Genomic DNA, 24365 nt, shown 5'->3' with positions numbered 1-24365 from the left:
ATGCGTACCGGTGGCATACTCCACTCCTGGCGCCTGTTGTGTACATTTCGGAATTTTCAGGTAATTCATTTTCCTATTAAAATTTATTTGCAAATAGAATGATTTTTGTGGTATGCGTGCAAATTTTCTTTTGGTGATTTGGTATTTAAAGTTATTTCAGAAATTGTCTTGATATTATTCTGTTTCTTTGTACTGTTCTATAATCAATACTAAGTCAAGCTAGGGCTATTAATTTCTTAGCTTGGCGTCCATTTTCATTATAGGAACGCATACCTTGTCCAGATTTGTCAAGTTTAATATTTAAAAATTTCGTTCTGAACATTGCTATGTACGATTTTTATCGACCTCGGTTATTTAATCTTGTTTATTTTATTTGATTTTATGCTGTTACCGCGTCCTTAATTTATTTTTATTAACTTTGAAAGGTATTAGACCTATAATGCAATTTGCACAAGTTAGTTCAAGGCTCACTCTTTATTCTGCTTAAAGTGGCCATTTCCGATTTTTACGTGTCAGATCCTGAGGGATCAATCGTAGGGTAGGTGTATGGCTCTACAAAAAATTCTAGACCAAATACTGGATTGTTACTTAGGTTGATCCTCAGTTTAAAAAAAAGTTAGCCTAGGCCAATGGCCATTTTCACTCATTAAGGCCTAACTTATAGCCTTTTAAAATTAACCGATGTAAGAAAATTATTTAGGCATAGGCCTTAAGTAGTTATTAAATTAGTTTTGTAAAAAATCCATTATTACGATGCACTTAACTTAGGTAACTAAATTATTTAAATGTCTTAAGTTAAGGTCAAGTGGGGCAAGTGTACGCCCGGGGCAAGTGAACTTCCAGCTTATAAGTTAATACATTTGGGTAATACTGAACTTAACTTAGGCTAGCCTATACTACTTAAGTTATGTTCTATGCTATTGCATTTTTTTACGTTACTTATCTACTTACCAAAATTAGTCTATTTTAAGCACTTTTTACATATCTTTGACAATTTTGGGGAAAACGCCTAAGTGACTTAAGTTAGGCCTAAGTTATTTAACCCCGAAAATCACGATTGAACATCGGGAAAAGCGCTAGAAAACAATAACTTAATTAACCCTGCAACACTCGCGCGGGTGATAGTTGTCACCCAGCGCTTTTGTTTAGGGCACAGCTCGGTCGCCGAATGGGGGAAAGAGGTGTGATCTTCAGTAGCTTTCTGTTATAAACAATAGATCCTCCTATGTGTGTTTTCGCGCGTCGAACCGGTTGGTGGCCCGTGTTATATCGCTCAATAGTCGACTGGGTGACAAGTGTCCCCCGCGCGAGTGCAACCGTTATGAGTGTACCGAAGCGCCCGCGATTGTGTGATGACCCATAATTCTGGACATGTTGATGGTAGATAGTTCTGATAAAGATATAATTGAAAATGACAATGAAGAGGACCAGATAGAGGCAAAAAACCACGTGTTGGACATTGAAGAACATTGTGGACAGACATTGTGGAGTAGACAATACCTCCTGTCATTTATATAGTTCTGCGTACATTTTTTTCTATTATTTATTTTGCTTTTTTATGCTTTTTATTTTTAAATGATATATGTCAGTAGAGGAATCAACGGCACATGTTTCAACACACTTGTAACTATGCATACCTTCAATACCATGTGATTTACAAAGATGCACACTTTCATTTGAAACTGCTATATCTACAGTAATTTCAGTTTTTACAAAATAAAAAACATATTTTGGCAAAGAAATATCTGTGTTTGTGTTCATTATTAAACTACTTTTTGAAATAAAAATTATTTTTTCTATGTTACCTTGAAAAAAAATTACAAATGTTAAGGGTAAAAATCCGTAAAATTATTTTTGGTCAAAAAAGAATGATACCGTATTTTAAAATTTAACATTTTTAAGTTATACTGGACAGAAAAAAAACATGAATACTATTCATAAATAATCTCAAATAGTCACTTAATAGGTTTTGAGACATAATATTACTATAAAACAAATATTTTTACATATATATATACAAAAACGAAATGGGGGACAACTGTCACCCGCGCGAGTATCCATGTTATGAGATATGGCGCGAGTAGTGCAGGGTTAAATTGGGGCTAGAAAATTTGAATTTTTTTAAAATCCTAAGTTAAAATGTGTTTTTCTTATTAACTTAACTTATTAGTCCGTTTCAAATACTCTTTTGGCAAATGCCGTTTTTACCCAGAAAACCCGGTTTGAAAATCGGGTAATTCTGAGCAATTACTTGGTCATCCCCAAACTTTTTCATATTTTACCACGATCTTAATGCAGAGATGTAGGCCTAACTTATGTTAAAAAAAAAACATAATTTATGCACCGGAAAGTTAATATTCTATATACAAATAGAAATTACCTCAGTAATCGCCAGGTTCGACGTCCTCATCCGAGTCAGCAGCAACATGATCAGTGTTCTGTTGTGATGGTTCCCCGTTGTAACCTAACCGAACCTAACCTAACATAACGGTACTGCCAAAACTGGCCTCCCGGCCGTCTCCCGCAAGCCACTGTTATCGCATGGACTTTGAACCTTCTTATCGCTCGGCAACCTGTACGATAGCCTTGCGGGGCTTGAATTATATGTTTCTTGTTTTCTGAGAACTACCTTATGACCGTAGTGAAATATGAAAACGTTTGGGGTTGACCACAAGTAATTGCTCAGAATTACCGAAAATCGTAGGTAATATAAAAATGGCAAAGTGCGAAAAATTACCCATTTTTGAGTAAACCAAATTAAATATAATCAAAACTAAATTAATTTAACCTAATCTAAGTAATCTAATCTAACCTTACCTTACATAAGTTAATCCATACTTATAGTCCAGTCAAGGAATGAGGTGTAGAGTGCGTGAGCAGGTAACTAAGCGATTCCTTCAGAAACTTGTTCAGGGGGCTTAGGGTGTTAACATACCAAAAGTCCTGACTCCTAGGTGGTGAGCCAGGGGGTGGAGGGGGGAAAAAGGGGGGGGAGAAAGGTACGCATTTTGGGTTTTTTGATTATATCTCGAAAACTATCAACTTTTTGTATACTATAGTAAATTATAAAATTAAAGAAGATTAAATTTTCTACAAGAAAAGTGTATAATGTGTTTATTTTGGTTCAACAGATTACGAGTTATAACTTATTTAATTGATATCTTATTAAAATCTTCTTCCATAAGAAATACGTGTAAATTAGTATGCGAAATGGGGTGAATCCTATCCGCCCAATGGAAATATAAATGATATTCTGGAAATCTTGACAAAATTTCCAGTAATTTGACACTTTAATCATTAAAATTGATCCAAAATTAAGGCGAGGGCGAGGTAACAAAATGTCGAGTTTTGGTGTTTTTTTATTGGAAATATAAAAAAAAACCTTAAATCATCCCATTTTTAAACACTCACCCTCGCTTTAATTTTTGACAAAATTTCATGATTAAAGTGTCAAATTACTGGAAATTTTGTCAAGATTTCCAGAATATCAGTTATATTTCCTTTGGGCGGATAGGATTCGCCCCATTTCGCATACTAATTTACATGTATTTCTTATGGAAGGAGTATTTTAATAAGATATCAATTAAATAAGTTATAACTTGTAATCTGTTGAACCAAAATAAACACATTATATACTTTTCTTGTAGAAAATTTAATCTTCTTCAATTTTATAATTTACTATAGTATACAAAAAGTTAATAGTTTTCGAGATATAATCAAAAAACCCTAAATGCGTACCTTTTCCCCCCCCTTTTTCCCGCCTCCACCCCCTGGCTCACCACCTAGGAGTCAGGACTTTTGGTATGTTAACACCCTAAGCCCCCTGAACAAGTTTCTGAAGGAATCGCTTAGTTACCTGCTCACGCACTCTACACCTACTTTTGGATCATTCATTGACTGGACTATTAGTAGGGCCGGCCTGAGGGGTGTGGGACGAGCCTTTTGGAGAGGCATAAAATTGACCATTCTTGATATAAAAAAAATTAAAATTTGGCAAATTCATATCTCAAAACTGCCTACAGTTCAACATCAAAGTTAAAACCAAAGATCTACCCCCCCCCCCCCCATCATCATTAGTGAGTTCTGAAATACAGTTAGCCTAATGCCCTTGACTAACGTCCAAGGTCAGTAAGTTAGAGCAGCCGTCTAAGTCTGTGTGGCGGGTCGCAGGAAGGGTTGTGGTTTTGACATATTTCTGCCTCCCCTTCCACGGGCGTTTTATATTTTTAGACAGTTCACTACCAATATTTTTATTTCACCCATGAGATATTAAATTTATTGGTCTGGCGTACGGTAATTCCAGCTCCAGCATTTGCTATTTATTCTGAAAGTACCTACTTGCAATATTTGTGTAAAAATCATTGAAAAGTGACTACGAAGCTTAACATCATAATAAGTTACAGTAGTGGTTTAAGGTACAACAATTTATAAATAAAAATACTTTTTTTAAATGTCACCTTTTTAATCGCACTAAAAAGTAGAAAATAATTTATAAATATGGGGAGAAACTAAATACTTGTAAGATTTAAAACGAAAAACGTGGGGCGCATGCCAATTTACAATTATCTTTGTGAAGATATTAGTAGAAAATAATTTATAAACATGTGGAGAGACTAAATACTTGTAAGATTTAAAACGAAAAACGTGGGGCGCATGCCAATTTACAATTATTTTCGTGAAGATATTTTAAATAAGCATGCGCCCCACGTTTTAAGTTTTAAATCTCACAAGTATTTAGTCTCTCCACATATTAATAAATTATTTTCTACTTTTTAGTGCTTTCAAAAACATGACATTATTAAAAAGTATTTTTATTTATATATCATTTTCTACTTTTAGCGAATTTCGCATAGGGAATAAGCTATTACTGTAGTACTCATGGTAAGACCTGGACCCGAGACCGATTTAATTTTTCATTTTGAGGTCCCTAAAGGCCAAAAACTCCATCTGTTTAGATTCATATATATCTATACAGGGTGAGTTTCTACTGAGCGTGTTAACTTCGCCAGTAGGTTCTAGTTGATGTGACCCACCTACAGATTGCGCATGATGGTTTTTACCAAGTCAAACTGATGGATTGGCTTATTAATGAGCTGTAGCATCTGTTGTGACCCAGCGACTATGTCAGTAACGAAAAATAAGGTACAAAATAGAGTTTTAGACACTAGCGCAATCTGTGACTGGCTCACACAACTTCGTTAAACCAGACATCCGCCATTTTGTGTTTTTTACATAATAATTTTTATTTTTTAATTTTGTCAACCGATCTTTATAAAACTTGGTATGTAGGTTAAGGTAGAAAAAAGCAATGTTAGAAAAAATATTCATATTGATTCAACTTCAAATTTAAAAATGGCGCCCATTTTAATTTTTTAAACGTAAATTAGGTACTGGTACTCAAAAATAGCTAATTTTATGAAAAAAATGTCAAGAATACTTTTATTTAGCATTTTCAATTCCCTATCAGACGAAACCAAGTTCAAAAAGATTGAATAAGAAATAGCTGAAATATTACGATTTTTAGTTGTAAAATGGGGTAGAATTTAAGGCAGAAACTAATAATATAAGGTCAGGTTTGCCCCATTTTACAACTAAAAATCTTAATATTTCGGCTACCGGTAGTAAGAAATAAAAACATTTTCCAAATTTGATCAAAATATGTTCATAAACAAGCAAACTACAACAGTTTACTTATTCTCCATAAGAATAACATGGGAATTTTAAATTCACAAGTTTTTGGAATTCTCTCCGTAACCATTAGGCACATAATAACGCTTCAATATACTAAATTATTTGTTTTTTTAAGCTCTACAAAATGGTTTGGAAAGAAATTGCTAAATTTTATGGTTTTTGGGTCAAAAATGGGAAAAACCTATTTTTACCCCATAAAATCCCCGTTCCCATGGTCCGATCATGCTGGATCGCGAACTCGTTCGAATAAACGTAGGTTTACACGTTTGTACCAAATTTCATCAAAATCGGATCATTTTTGCTCGAGTTATCATGCTAACGGACACACACACACATATATATATATATATATATATATTACTAAGCAAATCAAAATACCACAGTACCCTAAAAACATTTTATTTTATATTACTTACATGTTTCGGACATTAATGCCATGATCACAGTATAGTATATAACCTATTAGTTTCTTTTATTTACAAACATTATTAGATATTTCTTATTAAAGAACAGGTGATAATTTTTATATTAAGGGAAGGAGGTGTTTTCTTTAAGATGTATAATTTCATTGAATATTACGTTTTGATTTTGAATTTGTGTCAAGTTTAGTAAATTGTCTTTGTCATTAATATGATGAGTATAAATATAAAAGTCTTCCTTTGTATTCATTTTTTCACCTTTATTTTCAATATCCAGAATGTGCATATTTTTATTCATTTCTGAGTATGTATGGTCGGTCTGAAGTATATGTTCGGCGTATGAGGATTTTTGTGTTGTCATATTGTTTGATCTGATTGCCTGTATATGTTCTTTGTATCTGACTTCAAATGTTCGACCTGTTTGACCAATATAGTATTTTTCACAGTTGTTACATGATAATTTGTAAATTCCTGATTTCTTATATACATTTGGTGGGTTGGGTATCGGATTTGTTATTTTTTGTATTATGTTAAAAGCGTTATTCCTTGTTTTATAACTTAGTTTAAATTTTGAGTTTGGTAATGTCTTTCTTAAGGTTTTGTTTAAGGATGAGCTGAATGGAATACATATAAATTCTTTCTTTACGTTTTCTTGTTCTTCTACTTTCATTCTTTTTGTTTTTTCATTTTTTATTAATTTTTCAATCATTTTTTCTTTGTATCCATTTGTTCCTGCAATTCTTTTTATAGTTTTCTTTTCTATTTCAAAGTTTTCTTTAGACATTGGTATGTTAAGTAGTCTAAATACCATTGATTTGAATGTAGAAATTTTGTGTTGCCAAGGATGGTTTGACTCAAATGGAATGATTAGGTCAGTTTGGGTAGGTTTCCTATATATATTGAAATTATGTCGATCGTTTTCTTTAGTAATTGTTATGTCTAAATTCTATCTCCCCAACAATTAAATTTACGATGGAGACACAAGAAAAGAAGATAAATTTCTTAGACATAACAATTACTAAAGAAAACGATCGACATAATTTCAATATATATAGGAAACCTACCCAAACTGACCTAATCATTCCATTTGAGTCAAACCATCCTTGGCAACACAAAATTTCTACATTCAAATCAATGGTATTTAGACTACTTAACATACCAATGTCTAAAGAAAACTTTGAAATAGAAAAGAAAACTATAAAAAGAATTGCAGGAACAAATGGATACAAAGAAAAAATGATTGAAAAATTAATAAAAAATGAAAAAACAAAAAGAATGAAAGTAGAAGAACAAGAAAACGTAAAGAAAGAATTTATATGTATTCCATTCAGCTCATCCTTAAACAAAACCTTAAGAAAGACATTACCAAACTCAAAATTTAAACTAAGTTATAAAACAAGGAATAACGCTTTTAACATAATACAAAAAATAACAAATCCGATACCCAACCCACCAAATGTATATAAGAAATCAGGAATTTACAAATTATCATGTAACAACTGTGAAAAATACTATATTGGTCAAACAGGTCGAACATTTGAAGTCAGATACAAAGAACATATACAGGCAATCAGATCAAACAATATGACAACACAAAAATCCTCATACGCCGAACATATACTTCAGACCGACCATACATACTCAGAAATGAATAAAAATATGCACATTCTGGATATTGAAAATAAAGGTGAAAAAATGAATACAAAGGAAGACTTTTATATTTATACTCATCATATTAATGACAAAGACAATTTACTAAACTTGACACAAATTCAAAATCAAAACGTAATATTCAATGAAATTATACATCTTAAAGAAAACACCTCCTTCCCTTAATATAAAAATTATCACCTGTTCTTTAATAAGAAATATCTAATAATGTTTGTAAATAAAAGAAACTAATAGGTTATATACTATACTGTGATCATGGCATTAATGTCCGAAACATGTAAGTAATATAAAATAAAATGTTTTTAGGGTACTGTGGTATTTTGATTTGCTTAGTAACATTTAAAGTAGCCCTCATTGATGTATACAATAACAAAATATATATATATATATGCAAGATAGAAAAATAGGGCTACTATATATATATATATATAAAATAAATAATAGGGCTACTATATATAAATATTTTACTATATATAAAATAGGGCTACTATATATATAAATAAAATACTATATTTTCAAAGTCTTTGAAAATGGCCTTAGAGGCGAAACTATAGTCAGTAAATATTTTAATAGATAATTTTACTTGGGTACTAAGTTTATTAATGTTTAATCTTTATTTATATATATATAAATATAAAAATATATACATGGTATCACAAAAAAGTGTGATGGGCTATACAGGACCTAATTCTACATGCAAAAATAAGTCAAAAATGAAGAATAAAATTTTTTGGATTTCGGCTTAGTTTAGCCGTAATCCGCCATTTTGTTTTTTGGGAAAAATATTTATTAGGCCTATTTCAAAATCCCTTTGAGATATTTTAACGAAACTTGGCAAAATTTTTTACACTATAGTAAGTAACATTTATAAAAAAAAAATATTATTTTAACTTTCCAAATTTCAAAATGGCGGCCGTTTGAATTTTTTAATGCCAAATTTCATGAAAACCGGTACCTAAATCAAAATTTTGTAAGACACTAAAGTTTTAGTATTTATTATAACAAATCCAACAAAACAAAAATGAATAAAATCGGTTTATAAATAAAGAAGCTGTGTTCATTTTAGTAATTTAGACTGAAATTACTTAATACGTTACATAAATTATTACATTACATTTAATACATTTTAATATTAATAATTTCAGTCTAAATTACTAAAATAAACACAGCTTCTTTATTTATGAACCGATTTTATTCATTTTTGTTTTGTTGGATTTGTCATAATAAATACTAAAACTTTTGTGTCTTACAAAGTTTTGATTTAGGTACCGGTTTTCATGAAATTTGGCATTAAAAAATTCAAACGGCCGCCATTTTGAAATTTGGAAAGTTAAAATAATAGTTTTTTTTGTAAATGTTACTTACTATAGTGTAAACAATTTTGCCAAGTTTCGTAAAAATATCTCAAAGGGATTTTGAAATAATAAATATTTTCCCCAAAAAACAAAATGGCGGATTACGGCTAAACTAAGCCGAAATCCAAAAAATCTTATCCTTCATTTTTGACTTATTTTTGCATGTAGAATTAGGTCCTGTATAGCCCATCACACTTTTTTGTGACACCCTGTATATATGAATTTGAACGGATGGTGTTTTTGGCCTCTAAGGACATCAAAACAAAAAAAAAATCCGTCCCGCGTCCAGGTCTTACCATGAGTACTACGGTAATAGCTTATTCCCTATATGGGAAATTCGCTAAAAATGCTAAATAATAGTGTTCTTGACATTTTTTCATAAAATTAGCCGTTGTTGAGTTATTTACGTTTAACAAATTAAAATTGCAGCCATTTTGAAATTTTTAGTTGAATCAATATGAATATTTTTTCTTACATTGGTCTTTTAGCGAATTTCCCATATAGGGAATAAGCTATTACCGTAGGTCTCATGGTAAGACCTAGACCCGGGACTGATTTACTTTTTCGTTTTGAGGTCCCCAGGGGCCAAAATCACCATTCGTTCAAATTCATATATTTATATATGTGTCCGTTAGCGCGATAACTCGAGCAAATATGATCCGATTTTGATGAAATTTGGTACAAACGTGTAAACTACGTTTATTCAAACGAGTTCGCGAACTAGCATAATCGGACCATGGGAACAGGGGATTATGGGGGGTTTTATGGGGTGAAAATGGATTTTTACAATTTTTAACCCTAAAAGTAAAAACTTTTTGAGATTTCTTTCTTAACCATTTTGTAGAGCTTAAAAAAAGAAATAATTTAGTATATTGAAGCGCTGTTTTATGCCGGAGAAAAAAAAAAAATGTAATTTAAAATTCCAATGTTATTCTTATGGAAAAAATATATGAGAAAATATTTAAAAGAAAATATGAAAATATCTTAGTTGAGAAAATATATACAACTACTGTTGTAGTTTACTTGCTTATGGATATATGTTGATAAAATTTGGCAAATTTATTTATTTCATTCTATACTATTGACATATGGTCAAAAAACACTTTTTAGGCTACCTTCCCCGTAGCAGCAAACCTAAGCACTCGTTAAATCTAATGTTTATTTAAATTGGGAATTTAAATAAACAACAGACATTTTAAGAGAAACCATAATAGGCTATTACTTTGTGCAGGCTACTCGTATGTAATACAGTAGTGTCGAAAATCCGAACGTCAGAAATCCGAACTACTCCTGAGGGTTTTAAAATATATTGAATTAGCACAGAGACAACAGATGTTTTACAATTTTGCGGGCTTAACAGTCAGCGCCCAGTGGAGGAATGAGATAATGCGCTGTGCCAGTCAGTGTTTTGTTTGTTTCCAATGCATAAACTCTACATGAGTTATTTTTTCAAAAAACAAACTACAGTAATGTACCAAAAATACCTAAGTACAAAACATTTGTTTTGATTTTATTTAGTGTATCCTATAACTGTATTTTAAATACTCTTAGACCTAATCATGTGTCTATTACGCCGGGTTTTCCTAGACGCAGAAGAGGAGCTTGGAGAGCGGAGGGCGGAAAAGCGATTAATGTAGCGTCCCGCTCCGCTTCTAGCAAAACAGCTGAGACATTAAATTGCCTAAAAGACAAGTGGAGTCCGCTCTTCGCGTTCCTCTCTCCGCTTCCACGCCTAGGAAAACCCAGCTTTAGTTATTTCTAGGTTATGTTTGAAAATCTGAACAAATTGGTAATCTGAACTGCCTACTATGATTGTCTGATCTGAACTGCGATTGGATCGGATTACTCTATTAAGGTGTTAAATTAGATTAGCTTTTAAGATGCCGACAGACCTGGGTGGGTATTTTGGGAAGGCAGGTGTTGGAAAAGTGACATGATATTTTTGTTACTGCATAAGATCAGTGTTCTTTAGCCAGGGCCATTCATTGAAAGCCCAATGATCAAACCCATATTTAACTTTTTCACAAGATCAAACAGGCAAACTTCTGATAACCTAACTAGTTTAGCACTGTTACCACTCAGCTACCCAGCTATTAATTTGTTCATCCTTTTTAGGTCATCCATTTGTCACTAATATGTCTGACGACGGAGTAGTTGTTGAGAAGAAAGGCCGGGGTCGTCCGCCTAAATCTGAAGAAGCAAAGAAGGCCGAGAAAAGGGCTAAACCTGCAGTTGAAAAATCAGCGGCAAAAAAGGAAGATGGTGAAGCTCCGGCTAAAAGAGGAAGGGGAAGACCCAAAAAAGGAACATCAGCTGCTGCAAAACCTAAGGTAAATGTGGGAAATTTATTATAAAATAACCTTTTGTTTTTGCATTGATAGAGATGACTTCTTTCACGATTGGCCCTCTGGCATTGACCTGTGTTGTGTGTACAGCGAAGAATTTCCCATAGTACAATATTTTTATCAACCGAGACTATTTTTAGGAAGAGTCTTGTTACTGGTGTCTATTTCAGTTGCAAGTTTCTATCTTCTTAGTGCAGTTTTCTTGGGGAGCGAGCTGGTCTTAGAACGCGGGGCTTCGGTGCCAAAGGTCCCGAGCTCAAATCCCGCCAATCATTATAATATTGGATTTTATCTACGTGACAATGCCGCAACTAACTAGGACTAGCCTGAAGTAATGTGTAAAACAATTCCAGGCTAGAACTAGAGTCCTAAACAAAATTGTTTTACTTCACTTTTCTTCATAAAAATTATATTGCAAAACAGGGTGTCTACCAACCGGGAAATCCGGGAAAACCGGGAATTGTACTTAAATTTTTATTGGCCATGAAATGTACGGGAATTGTCCTTAAATGCCAGACAATGTCCTTAAATTTTTAATGGGCCATAATTTTATTGATCGCTAGTTGGTTAGGAGCACATAAAAGGTTTATCAGATGTTTGTTTACATTTTCATAATTTATTACTAGAGTAATTATGCAATAAAAATCCCATTAACAATCTCAAACCCATTAATATTTTATCACGCCAATCAAGGGTCAAGTCAAGTACTTCTATAGTAATACCAGAAACAAAAGAACCCTCGGCCGTTTCGAGCCGCGCAGGTTTCAATGGTACGGCCCACCTACCTGCGCGAACCACGTGATCTTTTCGTTTCTGCGCAGGTTGTTTTGTTCGTGGTATATCTATAAGAACTGTTGACTCAGCAGCTAGCTCATAAAAGTTATATCACTTTTATTCATTTACAACTTCTTTTTTTATTACTAGGGTATTATTATTAGATCCCAAACCTATTTTATCATGAAAATAATAGCTTTATAATGGCTGTTAAATTTCACTTCTTACTTGTACTTTTGGCTTGAAGATTCAATTTGCCGCGGCCAGTGCCTAGTGCCATAAAACTGTTTATGGTTTCATATTAAACATGTAAATAATCTACAGTCTTATTTTGTAAGTTAACCCCTTTTTTAAGGCCTGCTTGGTTTCAAATTATGTCATTGCATTTTCTGTATCTTTGTCTTATATTGTTGGCTATTCAGGTTTCAATGTTTTTTGTTTCCCATATATTTATTTATTGAGTTGTATGCTTTAAGCAATCAAAATCTTATGAACTAGAATGATGATAGTAACTTTGCTGCTATTATAACCTCATTGTTTGTTACTCAGTTTATATAGGCCCTCCTAAATAATTAGGCTTAGGCCTGGGTATTTTGATTCTTGAAAGAGCTGTAAAATATATTAAGAAAATGTAATTGAGCCCAAGATAAACAACTAATGATTGCTATGTGTCGATATTAACTTTACAAATGAAAATACAATAACCTTACTCTGTGCTTATTGCTTATTAATAGCCGCTTACCATACCTTGATTTTGTACTAAGAATTGAGTAACAATATGCATTAAAGATTTTTTTTTTCAAAAGTAGTCGAGAACCTAACGTTGTGCCAGGGCGGATCATGCCAAATTAATCCGCCTGGATCGGATAAGCTATGTTATGAAGTTTACGTGACGGATGGAGATATTTGTCGCTATCGCAGGAGACAATGATTGCGTTTCTCTGTTACACTATAAAAGCTTTAGGCCTACCTAAAGTATAGGTAGGCCTATGTTTGTTTACTTTCAATAAATTTCTATTTTGTAATTTTTAACTCTTATCTATCATTATTTACTTTTCTCTCTCGTACAACTACAGTGAATAACAAGATTAATACAGTTTGACAAATCAGGAAAATTATTCGGTAGGCCTAATGACACCGACAAAGGTTACGGCAAAGTGTCCTTAAATGTACGGGAATTGTCCATGAATTTTTTATCCAGAATGTAGTAGTCACCCTGAAAAACTTACAGTTCTTTCTGTTGTGGTTGTGAGTATGATAACGTGGACAAAAACAAGAAGTAGACACTGCAGTCTTCTACCTGAGCCAGGACCGACCGCGTAGTGTGGTAGGCCTATCAATAGTAATTTAATTATTGTTTTGTCTTATCTATATTGGTATTTTCCTGTTAAAGAGAACATTCATTATTTTGTATGCATGTGACAGCAACAACGATGTTTTGTAACACTGACAATGCCGTCCGTATTAACAGCAAAACATGTACCTAGGTTATTAAATCTACAAAATTTTGATTACTTGACGAGGTAAATTGTACTATGATAATTATTGAGTTTTAGAAATAAAATCAACAGGAAGGCTTAGTTAGGCTAATATAAACTTCCTGTTAAACAACAAGTTTGTCAAATATTAATGTTTTGGATTAAAAATATTGTATTTTCAAAAATATCATCCTCCAATTTTTATTTGGTTGTGTGTTTCTCAGTGTACATGATGCTATTGAGAAATTTTATGATAGTAAATAATCATAATATCCTATTAATAATATTTATAGGTGGGTCAGGAAAAAAATTCCAAGGTAGAGGTGGGTGTGAAATAAATTCCAAGAAGTTGGTGGGTCTCCACACCAAGATTTTTGGGAACTGCTGCTTTAGACATATAAAATAAAAATAAAGGAAAGGGATGATTACTAACTGAAGCTGTTTAACTAGGCCAAGGCGAGTTCTGGTAAAGGCAGAGGACGACCCAAGAAGGACAAGGAAGAGAAGTCTGAAGAGGAAGAAGAAGAAGACGATGCTGCAGATGAGGACGAAGGTGATGATGAGTGAATCTACAAGTGAATCTGTGTTCCTTTAGTGTTTGTGAGAGAAGTTCATTATACTGTCATTGATTACAATGTTCCTATAGTGATTTAAGTCCAAACAGAAGGTACATTCCGTTTAGACAAATATTGCTCTCAATGTAAATGAAGGTATGGATTTAGGTTTTAGGTTAGTATTTTTGTCTCACTAGTGTGACATTCGTTCAGTATTAATTTATAAGTAAACACATCAAATTTTACATCTTGAATGTTTTAATGTACAAAAAAGTTCTCACTCTGGAAGATTGTTCAAGTACAATAACTAACAGGTTTTACTCTGGTTTTTCTAACATTGATTAGCCTATCATCAACGCTTATGGTAGAAATTTTAAACATGCCATTCTGCCGTGATATGAGAATTATGTTAAGTTTAGTCTATTATACTTCTTTTTTGTAATTGAATTTTCTTGAACTTTGAATAGGCACTCTAAGGTGTGATTATTAAACCCTCTGGTAGCCTACTTAAAAAAACAACCATATAGCCTACCATGACCATGCCAATTTTACTTGTCACTGCTGTCTAAAGAAAATTCTCTGATTCCACGGACAGAAGAGTGTTCTTTAGCTAATGATTCCTGTTATCTATTATAAACTTAGTTCTTACCTGTTAAAACTACCAAACCTCTGCTTTTGTAACATTTTTGTTGGTTAAAGAATCCAAAATTTAAACATCAGCCAACAATTGGCATGGATTAAGAATATACTTTCAGTGATGCTTTTATGTAGTTAAGTAGTTTTTATAATTGTAAAATGTATTCTTTATTATTTGTGTGGAAAATAAATTTTGAGTGCAACACAACAGTGTGATGAATGATTTACCTTGTGAAATCAATACAAGTGAAATGGTTACAATTTGATTGTGATCCAACCCTTATTTTTGTACAATCATAATGCTATACAGCAAAACTTGGAGCAAGAAACTTATAGAGTACAAGTAAATGTAAATTATTAAATAGTCTGTACTATACTTCTAGAAATCATTTTGTTCCTCAATCAGAATCTGTAGGCCTAAGTGCAAATGATTGGCATTAAAACAATTTCACCTAAACAATTTGACTTAGGGCACAGAAAACATACTACTATAACCAGAGGTGCCCATCCCCCCCAAACCCAGAGGCCCAACCCCCCCCCCCCCCCCCCCAAGCCAAAGGAGTAGTTCTCCCCCCCAATTTATGCTGCCGTCTATTTAAACCTACCCTCCCCCCACCAATTTATCTGACAATTTTCCCTTTACCTCATAAAACGAGCATTCCAATTTAGTATTTGGTAAACTTGAGGTAAAGAAAAACAAACTTGCTGATAATAAAAATTAAATGTGTAATAGGAAACGTTAACAACATTTAACAATACTTCATTAGGTATCTATATAATTAATACGCTACATGAAACTTTGTCGGTTGAACTCCTCCGCCATTTCTTAACCGATTTTATCCATTGACGTCTCATTGGAAAGAGCGTGTCGCGTAGATTTGCAAACTGGCCTTACATTTTTGAAAAAGTCTTTTGGGCTCTGCCCCAGTGGCTGTTAAAGTTCCTATGTTATCCTTATGGAGAACATAATTGTTTACATTTTGATCAGCTGTATAATTTAATTGTTGTTATTTATTTTTAAATTCAATGAAACGCACTGAGTACATTTATTTACTATTTGAGTTTGTGTAAACATAACCTCCAAGACGGATCGTGTTGGTGTGGTTGTATCTTAAATTTATGTATTTATCGTTGTTTTGTGTCGCTTTGACGGATCGTGTTAGCATGATTGTAACTGAAATTTGGGCATTTATCGTTGTTTTTTGTAGCTATAATTTGTTTATTTGTTGTTTTTTATTTTAAATGTCTCCGACGCGACGACAACGAAACATAGACAAGAGGCGTACCCAATCGTGATAACGACCGCACCTACCGATCAGTGGCGCGTCTATAGGCTTAACCATAGATAAAACATACTCCTCAAGAATACATACAAGAAAACATACTCCAATGCGCCCTAACACTACCCCAAAACGACTTTTCGTTCTCAATTGGCCCTCTATCAATGATATGTGTTGCCTGTACAGCGAGGCATTTTGAGAAGGAGAAAACCGGTCGGAATGCTTTAGGTTTATCAATAACGAAGATAAACATGGTTTGAGTTACACACCGGCAATCTTTGAGTTGACTCTTTCAAACTCATTGTAAATATGACCGTTATTCGTTTTGAAATAGCTCCTGTAATACTTTGCAATTGCTCGAATTCGAGCAACATGTAAACTAGTATCTAACTAATGGACGAATTAGAAGTGTTTCAATTTACATTTCAGAATCTCTATTGTCAGCTAACATGTGCTCAGTATTGCAATAGACAACGTCTTCAAAAAGTACAACAATATACTATGTGAATTACTCTACTCCAACACAGTATTGTAACTGTACAATATATTAGGTGGCGTTAAATTTTACAGAGAAAGAATCTCAGAGAAGAATTTTAAGAAATCAAACCGCTTTAAAAATGCATTAATAATACCTTGGCAAAGAGTTTTTTTTTTTTTTTCAAAATTATAGGCAGTCACGAAATAAGACAGACTTGTTGCTCGCCACTCCCTGGCTCTACAAACACCGCCACTCCAAACAACACACTCCAAAAACTCGATTTTACTCTACAAAAATCGCCAGGCAAAATACCCACAAAAGGTTTTTAGGACGAAGTAATCTTATAAATAATTAATTTTGATAGCCCCAGGATTGCCTTTTATGACTAATAATGGTAGAAACGCATCTTGTCAGACAATCTGTTTATACACAAAACACGAAACGATAACAGATAGGCCTATATCAATTCACGTGAGTATGTTGCCGCGGGCAGGACTGGAAGTAAACTGAATCAGGTTATGACGGAAAGACGTGGTCTCTGGATTGTCGTCTCAAAAGCTGATATTGGACTAGTTGTAGTGACGGAGGAGAGTGTTGAAAATATAATGGGATTCATAATTGAGTTTTCCATTTAAAATTATTGACAATAATAACCAATTTATCTGCTAGATATAAATTATGGTCTCGAAATTGTACAGTACTGCACAAAGGAAATTTATTAAATACTTTGAGGAGTTTGAAATATATAAATACATAAAACTAGGGACAGCGCAAAATTGTTGAGTGAAAACACTCAATTATGAATCCCATTATACTTTTAACACTCTTCTCAGTCACTACAATAGTCCTATATCAGCTGGTGACAATGCAGACGACAATCCAGAGACCACGTCTCTGTCCGTCATAACCTGAACCTGATTCAGTTTACTTCCAGTTCTGACGACGGCAATATATACGCGTGAATTGATAGGCCTATCTGTAATCGATTCGTGTTTTGTGTGGTGGAGGTAAAGAACCACCAAAACATAATGTAGCAAATACAATTCGACACTGACACTGGTATATTAAGGATTGTCTGACAAGGTGCGTTTTTACCATTCTTAGAAGCAAATCTTAATTACGAATGGCAAAATGTTGTTGGTGTTGATAGTGAGCTACTTAGAAACACTTTTTCGGGCTGCTTATACAAAATTATTCATTCATTATGACAGAGCTAGCAAAAAACATCCCCCCCAAAATCCCCTCAAAAAAGTCCCCCCCAAAAATTCCTGTGGCGCAAACGCGCCACAGTACCCCCCCTCTGGGCACCCCTGACTATAACCCAGAATGCCAACCGCATGGTAAAAAGCATTAAGTGTTTTGAGAGAGCTTTGCCTGTCAATCGTAGGCAGCGCCACCAGCGTTGCTATGCTGAGTGCATGGCAACGCTGGTGGCGCTGCCTACGATTGACAGGCAAAGCTCTCTCAAAACACTTAATGCTTTTTACCATGCGGTTGGCACTCTGGGTATAGTAATATGTTTTCTGTGCTTAGGGTCAAGACTTTTTTGTAAACATTTTTTAAAGATGCCCTATGAGGACAGACCAGCCCTTACTAATTTCCATTGTCATAATTCGCATAAGCGTATTCAAGAAGTAACTAACTTATGTAACAGTTGTATTGCTAAGAAGTAACTAACTTATGTAACAGTTGTATTGCTAAGAAGTAACTAACTTATGTAACAGTTGTATTTTTAAGTGTTACTACTTTTTGGTACAATGGTATTTATAGTTATAGTATATTGTGGGGGGTATGGTCGCTTGGCAGTGAACCCAAAGAAAGGTAGGTACTGGAGATTTTATTATAGAAAATTATATTTTATATTCTCAATCCAAACATTCTTAAACAGTTATAGAGATATACTTACTTACTCCCAGGGCCATTTATATCCGAGGTGATATTTGGTCACACCTACAAATCTTCGCCAAGTTAACCGGTCTTTCGCGTCATCCTCCGTTGCCCCAATTCTCTCCGAATCTTCTTGCACTTGCTTCCACCACCTCTGCTTAGGTCTTCCCCAGGGTCGCCTTCCTGTAGTGTTTCCCTTTAAAACTCTTCCCAGTCTACAATCTTCACCTCTCCTTAATATATCACCAGCCCATCTGATTCTTCGGCACTTGATTTCTCCAATCACATCTGTGCTATTATACAGTTGCCTTAATTCCCTAGTACCTGGGGACCGAGCTTTGCTCGGGGGAAATCATTAGTCCTCTCTGAAAGCAGTCTTAGTACTGTATTGGAGATACATAAATCCATTCCCAAACTACACTCGGCTCGCCTTTACTACGTCCTACACCATTTCCTACGTCATGGACCTATTTCCCCCATTTCCATAGCACTTTAGGATTGTAGATACCTTAATCTAATCGTCATAAACAGTTCCCACACTCCGGACAGCTCGTCTTGACTACTTCCTTCACCACTTCCTACGTCGCGGACCTGTTTTCCTCCCTTCCCATAGCATTTTAGGATTGCAGATACCTTAATCTAATCGTCATAAGCAGTTCCGAAACTCCAGACTACTCGCTTTGACTACTTCTTTTACCACTTCCTACGTCACGGACCTTTTTTCCTCCCTTTCTATAGCATTTTAGGATTGCAAATACCTTAATCTAATCATCATTAACAGTTCCCACGCTCCAGACAGTTTGCCTTGACTACTTCCTTCACCACTTCCTACGTCACGGACCTGTTTCCCTCCCTTCCCATAGCATTTTAGGATTGCAGATACCTTAATCTAATCGTAATAAACAGTTTCCACACTCAGGACTACTCGCCTTGACTACTTCCTTCACCACTTCCTACGTCGCGGACCTGTTTTCCTCCCTTTCCGTAGCATTTTAGGATTGAAAATACCTTAATCTAATCATCATAAACAGTTCCAATGCTCCAGACAGCTCACCTTGACTATTTCCTTCACCACTTCCTACATCACGGACCTGTTTCCCTCCCTTCTCATAGCATTTTAGTATTGCCCATACCCTTATCTAATCGTCATAAACAGTTCCCACACTCCGGACAGCTCACCTTGACTACTTCCTTCACCACTTCCTACGTCGCGGACCTTTTTTCCTGCCTTCCCATAGCATTTTAGGATTGCAGATACCTTAATCTAATCGTCATAAACAGTTCCCACACTCCGGACAGCTCGCCTTGACTACTTCCTTCACCACTTTCTACGTCGCGGACCTTTTTTCCTTCCTTCCCATAGCATTTTAGGATTGCAGATACTTTAATCTAATCGTCATAACCAGTTCCCACACTCCGGACTACTTGCCTTGACTACTTCCCTCACCACTTCCTACGTCGCGGACCTGTTTCCCTCCCTTCCCATAGCATTTTAGGATTGCAGATACCTTAATCTAATCGTCATAAGCAGTTCCGAAACTCCAGACTACTCGCTTTGACTACTTCTTTCACCACTTCCTACGTCACGGACCTGTTTTCCTCCCTTTCTATAGCATTTTAGGATTGAAAATACCTTAATCTAATCATCATAAACAGTTCCCACGCTCCAGACAGTTTGCCTTGACTACTTCCTTCACCACTTCCTACGTCACGGACCTGTTTCCCTCCCTTCCCATAGCATTTTAGGATTGCAGATACCTTAATCTATTCGTCATAAACAGTTCCCACACTCTGGACTACTTGCCTTGACTACTTCCTTCATCACTCCCTACGTCACAGACCTGTTTCCCTCTATTCCCATAGCATTTTTGATTGTCTTTACTACTTCCTTCACCACTTCCTCCGTCGCGGACCTGTTTCCTTCCCTTCCCATAGCATTTTAGGATTGCAGATACCTTAAACTAATCGTCATAAACAGTTCCCAGACTTCTCACTGCTACCCTTGACTACAATGTATCGAGTAATCTACAGTATAATTTTTGCTAATAATTGATGTTTATCCTTTTGTACTGTATTTGTAATTTGCTAGTATACTGTGGGTAGTTGGCTTATTATGAACACATGCTACAACTTCAAGTCTTTTGTTTACTTTTTACTTGTTATTTAATTCAGCCAACATGGTTACCTAGCAACTCATAAGACTAATGTTAAAAAAAATGTGATTTTCATTTTCATTTTTCTACGTAATTAGATTTTTGTTGGCAGTTCTAACTGCAGTAAACTCGTTTTTAGGCCAGAAATAAACTATTTACAACAATTGAAGAAAATCGTCGGAACCGTTTCCGAGATCTTGGTGCAAGCAAGCATACATACATACATACATACAAGCAAACATTGATCGTATTAGAGTATAGGATTGTGTCTTATTCTCCATTCTCCATTCTCCTTGCTCAAATATTGGTCCAAAAATCTTCCTTAAAATTTTATTTTCGAATACTATTAGTTTCTTTTCATCTCTTTTATTTAATTTCCAGGTTTCTGATCCATATAGGAGAACTGGGCAAATTATTGTTTTGTACAGCCTGATTTTTGTTTTGCAGGACAAAGATTTAGATGAAAGTAATTTATTGCAAGCAAGAAAACGTCAGTATTTTGGTTAGATATAATTACTCCTAACTGTTGACTTTTTCAAATGTATGGCCATCAATTTCTATTGGTTCTTCAGTATTATCCAGGTTTCTTGAAAAGTGCATGTACTTAGTTTTTGAACCTTTTGATTTTAGGCCTACTTTTTATGTTATAGAGATATAGATAATAGAATAGAGATATTATAACAAGAACAAAGAACGGCAAGTACTAAAGGACAAAATATGATTTTCAATCAAGTATAAATGTTTACGCCACACTACATTATTTTGACGAACTTCCCACGCAAGGATTTAGTCCAGAAAACAGCTGTTTGCCGCCAGCTTATTCAAATGGGGTTTCATTGCGTACTACTGTGCTGCAATGAGTTTTGCCGGACACCAATCAGCTGATTATACTGTATTTAGGTGGCAGTGAGTGGTTATAAACAAAAACATAACCTCTCTTAGAGGTTATGACTAGTGATTTTTAGTCCTTTAGTTGGTGGAAATATATAAGGATTTGTACGGATTTAGTAGTATGGCGTAAACTATCGTACGTAACTCGTCCAAAATGTGTGTACCGGACTCGTATGGTAATCCCGTACTCGACTTCGTCTCGCACGGGAACGACCACACTCGTCCGGTAAACACTTATTTTCAGGACTAGTAACGTAATATACTATTACGTTAATATTCTCAATTATATATTTCGTACCTAGGGCCGAAAATTAGGTTTTGCCGGATCGAGATAATTTTTAAGTTTGAGACGAAGTTGAGAACTGGCGCTGGTTCCAGGGGGAGGGTGCGTTCACAAAGAAAGCTGGTTACAAGCGCTTGTTGGCAAGCGCTTACAAGCTCGAACCGGCGTGAGAAAAGTTAACATAGTATCAAGCGTGTGTGTTCACAGACAAAGCTTGTGCCGGCTAGCAAGCGCTTGTTACAAGCTCTGACAAGAACGCAAGAACGTTTCGTACTTGTTTTCCGGCGCTTGTTGAGCGAACCAGTCAGTTACAAACTACTTACAGTGCAGTGTGGATGTCGATGAGTTGATAGTTCAAGTATTTAGAGCTTCCAATGTCAAAAAAAAATATATTACCCACAGAATGTTCAATAACGTAACCAATAGGACAAATATAACATATATGTATTAGATAGACAAACACATTTAATTCAATATTAATTAAGTGTTGTGTTGGATTTTTTATAGATGAGACTTGTATACTTTTACTTTATTTACTTAGAAAATTAAAACATTTGAATATCTTTCACAATATTATTTGCATCATAATTAATCAGCTACCTAGGGTGTTTAAAACTCCCTTCAAGTATTTTTTAGGTTTTATTATTGGTCCAAAATTCGTTCTGGTACATGGATAGGTTGCTTATGCCAATCCCCCCAAAACTTCACTAAAACACTTTGAATTTTCTTGAGGATGAAATTAAACGTGATTAACTTCCGCGGCTAATTGCATGAACGCCTTCCTAATTCTACATCCTTTTAATTCTACATTTTCAATAAAAAATAACTCTTCATCACTTGAGGAAGATATTGTCTCAACCAGAGCTGAGACTACACTGAGCTTGAAATGCAAGCGTTTGTTGTGAACACACAACAGCATTCTCAAGCGCTTGGAACAAGCGCTGAAAGTAAGTTACTTGTAACCAGCTTTCTTTGTGAACGCACCCGGAGTGTGTGGTTTTTGGTCAAACTCTACCACCCATGGTATTTTAAAATTTAGCTACAAAGAGAGAGCGTAAGTCCATGATCAGAAATTTTTTGGATATTGAACGTACTGAATGCAAGAAGCAGCACAAAACTGCTTACACTCAGCAACCTACTTTAAGGCTAGTACTCACTAGGACACCCGGTCGCTTATCAACCGGCGACCTGGTTGACGAGCTACTAAGTTGATGATTGAACGTTTTATTGCCGGGGGGTACACACTAGGATACCTAGCACTTTCAACCGAGCAGGAAATCAAAATTTGGTGGGGATGGACTGTGTTTGGTTCTGGAATCTGGTTCGAGCTCTAATTGCACTGACCTGTGTGTTGTGACAACATGCACACCTACGAAGAAGTGATTGCTGCCGCAGTTATAATTCTATTTAATTGCAGTAACCATAGAAGAAGGTAGACATTGTTCAACAGATTTTGGGCTAAAGGGTGGCTTCAACGCGGACACAGTTACAGCCACATAGCACTTCTACGAACTTTGCGAGATGATAATCCTCAGGATTACAAGAATTATTTGAGGATGTCAGACGACAATTTCCATCACATTTTGCAATTGGTGACGCCTCATATTGGAAAAAAGGACACCCGATTAAGACAGGCAATCCCCGCCGAAGAAAGACTCGTAGCAACACTTCGATATCTAGCGACTGGAGCAGTCTACAATAAACTCAAAAAATCGAAAAACCCCTCTAGCTTAAAAGGTACCACGTTTACTTTAGCACTAGCATTGTTTAGTTTTGACAGTTGACACAAACAGTGGACTGCGTATGCGCTAGCCGTCTATAGTTGATCAACTTGGTCGCTGAAGCGTACACACTCTAGTTTTTTGAGAAATCTGATTGCCCGGCGATAAAATGGTTGATCGGAAACCCCCAGGTTTTCGATACATGTCCGAAAACCAAAAAGTTGCCTGGCTATTTTTACAAATCGCCGTCAACCAAATTGAAAAACACGTACACACACGGCGATATTTGTGCAATTTGGTCGCTCGTCAACCAGATCGCCGGTTGTTAAGCGACCGGGTGTCCTAGTGAGTACTAGCCTTTACACAACCAACTGTTGTAACTGATACTCCTACAATTGTTTGATTGATAGAAAATCATTTAAAATATGAATTATGAATTTTAAAATTTATTATTATAAAATTAAATTCTTTGGCCCAAAAATTAAGTTTATCCTACCATCACACTTATATGCCTACTATAGGTCGGCCGCTTAGAAAACGACCTCCTCCAGCATTGGTTTAGCATTAGCGCGCAGGTCGTTTTCTAAGCGGCCGAACTATAGGTGCCTCTTGAGCTATAATAATCTTGATGTACTCCACTGTGGTACATACATACTGGAATACATGCAATCAGCTGAGCCAAATAAATAAATTTTACTCCACACTACACTATTTTGACGAACTTCCCAGGCAAGGATTTAGTCCAGACA

At 35.0% G+C, this 24365-nt stretch overlaps 1 protein-coding gene across 1 annotated transcript; it reads left to right on the top strand.

The window, feature by feature from the left end:
• LOC128988011 (high mobility group protein I-like) lies at positions 1-15131 on the top strand. The gene is made up of 3 exons (XM_054409177.1): positions 1-60; positions 11252-11466; positions 14184-15131. The coding sequence occupies exons 2-3, from the start codon at positions 11272-11274 to the stop codon at positions 14298-14300; spliced, it is 312 nt and encodes a 103-aa protein (XP_054265152.1). The 5' UTR covers positions 1-60; positions 11252-11271; the 3' UTR covers positions 14301-15131.
• Positions 15132-24365: the final 9234 nt, after the last annotated feature.

Source organism: Macrosteles quadrilineatus, unplaced genomic scaffold, assembly GCF_028750875.1.
Source record: "Macrosteles quadrilineatus isolate MER2022 unplaced genomic scaffold, UCM_ALF_1.0 Scaffold_2__2_contigs__length_208266976, whole genome shotgun sequence".
NCBI classification, from domain to species: domain Eukaryota; kingdom Metazoa; phylum Arthropoda; class Insecta; order Hemiptera; family Cicadellidae; genus Macrosteles; species Macrosteles quadrilineatus.
This window is presented reverse-complemented; position numbering and strand designations above follow the sequence as displayed.